Here is a 4,078-nt window from a genome sequence, read left to right as displayed (position 1 = left end):
AAAGCCCTTTTGGGAGGTGAATCGTCACAAAATCTACGCTAAGAATTCGAAGATTGATAAATAATATATTTTACAAAAATTCATTAAAATTTTTTAATTGAAAAAAAAAAAAACAAAACAGTAAAAAAAGTAGTAAAGTCGGACTGGGCCGACTATATAATACCCTTCACCACTTTGGGTATACTCTACACATGTCTCCTAAAATTAAACGAAAAGGGACTTTGGAGCACCATTCACATAAAATCGGACGACAATATATGTGGGAGCTATATCTAAGTCTGAACCGATTTTCACGAAACTTTGCACACATCATTCTAGACTCAATGCAGTACGCTATGCCAAATTTTGTGCAAATCAAAAGATATATAGGGACTTTGGTGTAGCATTTAGATAAAATCGGACGAAAAAATATATGGGAGCTATAACTAAATCTGAACCGATTTTCACGAAACTTAACACACATCATTCTAAACTCAATTCATTACGCAATGCTAAAACTCGTGCAAATTGAATGATATATAGGGACTTTGGAGCACCATTCACATAAAATCGGACGAAAACATATATGGGAGCTATATCTAAATCTGAACCGATTTCCACGAAACTTAGCAAACATCATTTTAGACCTAATTCAGTACGCTATGCCAAGTTTCGTGCAAATCGAAAGATATATATGGACTTAGGTCCACTATTTACTTAAAAACGGAAGAAAATTTATATGGGAGCTATATCTAAATTGGAACCGATTTTCACGAAACTTAACACACATCATTGTAAACTTTATTCAGTACACTATACCAAATTTCGCGCAAATCAAAAGATATACAGGGACTTTGGTACACCATTTACCCTTAATCGGACGAAAATATATATAAGAGCTATATCTAAATCGGAATCGATTTTCACGAAACTAAGCACACATCATTCTAGACTCAATTCAGTACGCTATGCTAAATTTCGTGCAAATAGAATGATATATAAGGACATTTACATAAAATCGGACGAAAATATATATGGGAGCTATATCGAAAACTGAACCGATTTTGAGGAAACCTAACACACATTATTCTAGACCCAATTCGTTACGCTGTGCGAAATTTCGTGCAAATCGAAAGATATATAGGGACATTGGTGCACCATTTCCTTTAAATCGGACGAAAATATATTTGGGAGCTATATCTAAATTGGAACCGATTTTCATGAAAGATAACACACATCATTTTAGCTCTAATTCAGTACGCGATGCCAAATTTCGTGCAAATCGAAAGATATATATAGACTTCGGTCCACTATTTACGTAAAATCGGACGAAAATATATATGGGAGCTATATATAAATTGGAACCGATCTTCACGAAATCTTGCACACATCATTCTAGATTCAATTCAGTACGCTTTCCCAAATTTCGTGCACATCGAGTAATATATAGAGACTTTGTTGCACCATTTACATAAAATCGAACGAAAATATATATGGGAACTATATCTAAATCTGAACCGACTTTCACGAAACTTAGCACACATCATTTTAGACCTAATTCAGTGCGCGATGCCAAATTTCGTGCAAATCGAAATATATATAGGGACATTGGTGCACTACCTTAAATCGGACGAAAATATATATGCGAGCTATATCTAAATCTAAACCGATTATCAGGAAACCTAACACACATCATTCTAGACCCAATTCAGTACGATGTGCCAAATTGCGTGCAAATCGAAAGATAAATTGGGACTTTGTTGCACCATTTACATTACATCGGACGAAAATATATATGGGAGCTATATCTAAATCTAGACCGATTTTCACGAAACTTGGCAGAAATCACTCTAGGCCCGATTCAATGCGTTGTGCCAAATTACGTGCAAATCGAAAGATATTTAGGGACTTTGGTGCACTATTTACCTAAAATCGGACGAACATATATATGGGAGCTATATCAAAATCTGATCCGATTCTTCCCAATTTCAATAGGGTTCGTCCTTGGGCCAAATAAGTGACGTATGCCAATTTTCATCCAATTCGGATCATAAATGCGACCTGTACTTTGTTTAATTAACAATTTAACATGGTCAGACAGTCGGACGGACATGCATAAATCGACTCAGAATGTTATTCTATGCATATTCTCAAAAGGAACCATGGATCTATCTCGTTTCGTTTTGCCTGTTACAAACATATGCACAAAGACATAATACCCTGTACCACAGTGTTGTGGAGGGTATAAAATATATTTTGTCAGGGTCCTACAGATTTCCTTGTTTATGTGCCATTTTTCCCAATATATAATTATGAAAATTTCCCAAAACAAATTAATTATTTTCAAAACTAATAATTACATAAAATTGAATTCAATACCTAATGCTATTCAATTCTGCAACAATTGACACGAAATATTGATTCACAAGATACACATCACTTTCCGCTGCTATAAAAGTGGACTGGCAATGGAAACAGTTCAGCAGGTTTTATATTTTCAAGACACCCCGAAAAATGAAAGTTTTTAATATTTTCATCTGTGTGGCTTTAATTTTGGTTGCCAGTGTAATTATTTCCAATAATTTTTTTTTATATTTTAATAACTTAATTTCCAAACTCCTTGCAGACCACCGCCCGCAAGGATCCCCGCAAGCATGCCAAATGCTTGGCCGATAATGAACTCTCCAACAAGGAATTCCTTGGCATGTGGAAAGCGGCCAAAAAGGGTTCCACCGACATCGATAATCGCATGAAATGCTATACCCATTGCATGTTGGAAAGTTCGGGTCATTTAGATGAAAATGGCAAATTGAATATGTCATCAATGGGCAAAGGAAAGAAAATGACAGAGGAAGGCTTAAAAATTGCTGAAGATTGTAAAAATCGTTTTGAGGGCATTGACGAGAAGTGTGATTATTCGTATCAGGTGTCATATTGCATTGCCGAGGAAAAAGCCAAGAAAGGTCTCTTGAAGGGTAAAGCAAAACATGATAAAGAATAAGAATTCGAGGAGGTTTATACAATAAATTTTTAAATATTCCCTGAATATTTTTTAACGAGAAGAAAAAATTTGAATTTTTAACAAAAAATATTTTTAATCTAAACGCAGCTATTAGATCCTTGGATTTTAAAACGATTTTTTATTCTGGCCATCAATTAAATCTTGGAAAGCAGTAAAGTCGGACTGGGCCGACTATATGATACCCTTTACCACTTTGGCGATATGTTTCAATTTCATAGTGTAGACGAATAAAAATTGTCCTTACAGCGTTTGCTTTGAAACCAAAGCTGACCACAAGTCCCAAAATCCACGCCTTGTGTAGATCCTTGAAAAAATATTTTTTAAAAAATCCACGCCTTGTATAGATCCTTGAAAAAATATTTTTTAAAAAATCCACGCCTTGTATAGATCCTTGAAAAAATATTTTTTAAAAAATCCACGCCTTTTATAGATCCTTGAAAAAATATTCTTTAAAAAATCCATGCCTTGTATAGATCCTTTAAAAAAATATTCTTTAAAAAATCCACACCTTTTATAGATCCTTGAAAAAATATTCTTTAAAAAATCCACGCCTTTTATAGATCCTTGAAAAAATATTCTTTAAAAAATCCACGCCTTTTATAGATCCTTGAAAAAATATTCTTTAAAAAATCCACGCCTTTTATAGATCCTTGAAAAAATATGCTTTAAAAAATCCACGCCTTTTATAGATCCTTAAAAAAATATTCTTTAAAAAAATCCACGCCTTTGATAGATCCTTAAAAAAATATTGTTTAAAAAATCCAAGCCTTTTATAGATCCTTGAAAAAATATTTTTAAAAAACCCACGCCTTTTATAGATCCTTGAAAAAATATTCTTTAAAAATCCACGCCTTTTATAGATCCTTGAAAAAATATTCTTTAAAATATTCACGCCTTGTATAGATCCTTGAAAAAATATACTTTAAAAAATCCACGCCTTGTGTAGGTCCTTAAAAAATATTCTTTAAAAAAAATCGAAAAAATATTCTTTAAAAAATCGACGCCTTGTATATATCCTTAAAAAAATATTGTTTAAAAATCCCCGCTTTGTATATATCCTTGAAAAATATTGTTTAA

The 4,078-nt window shown here is 33.0% G+C and overlaps 1 protein-coding gene across 1 annotated transcript; it reads left to right on the top strand.

Annotated features, from left to right (window-relative positions):
• Positions 1–2,493: 2,493 nt before the first annotated feature.
• On the top strand, positions 2,494–2,980 carry LOC133321467 (general odorant-binding protein 57c-like). Its single transcript, XM_061530558.1, has 2 exons — positions 2,494–2,544; positions 2,606–2,980. The coding sequence occupies exons 1-2, from the start codon at positions 2,494–2,496 to the stop codon at positions 2,978–2,980; spliced, it is 426 nt and encodes a 141-aa protein (XP_061386542.1).
• The last annotated feature ends 1,098 nt before the right edge of the window (positions 2,981–4,078 follow it).

The sequence above is a fragment of the Musca vetustissima genome, unplaced genomic scaffold, assembly GCF_032173495.1.
Source record: "Musca vetustissima isolate MV318-11 ecotype Yass unplaced genomic scaffold, APGP_CSIRO_Mvet_v1 utg282418, whole genome shotgun sequence".
Classification (NCBI taxonomy): Eukaryota; Metazoa; Arthropoda; class Insecta; order Diptera; family Muscidae; genus Musca; species Musca vetustissima.
This window is presented reverse-complemented; position numbering and strand designations above follow the sequence as displayed.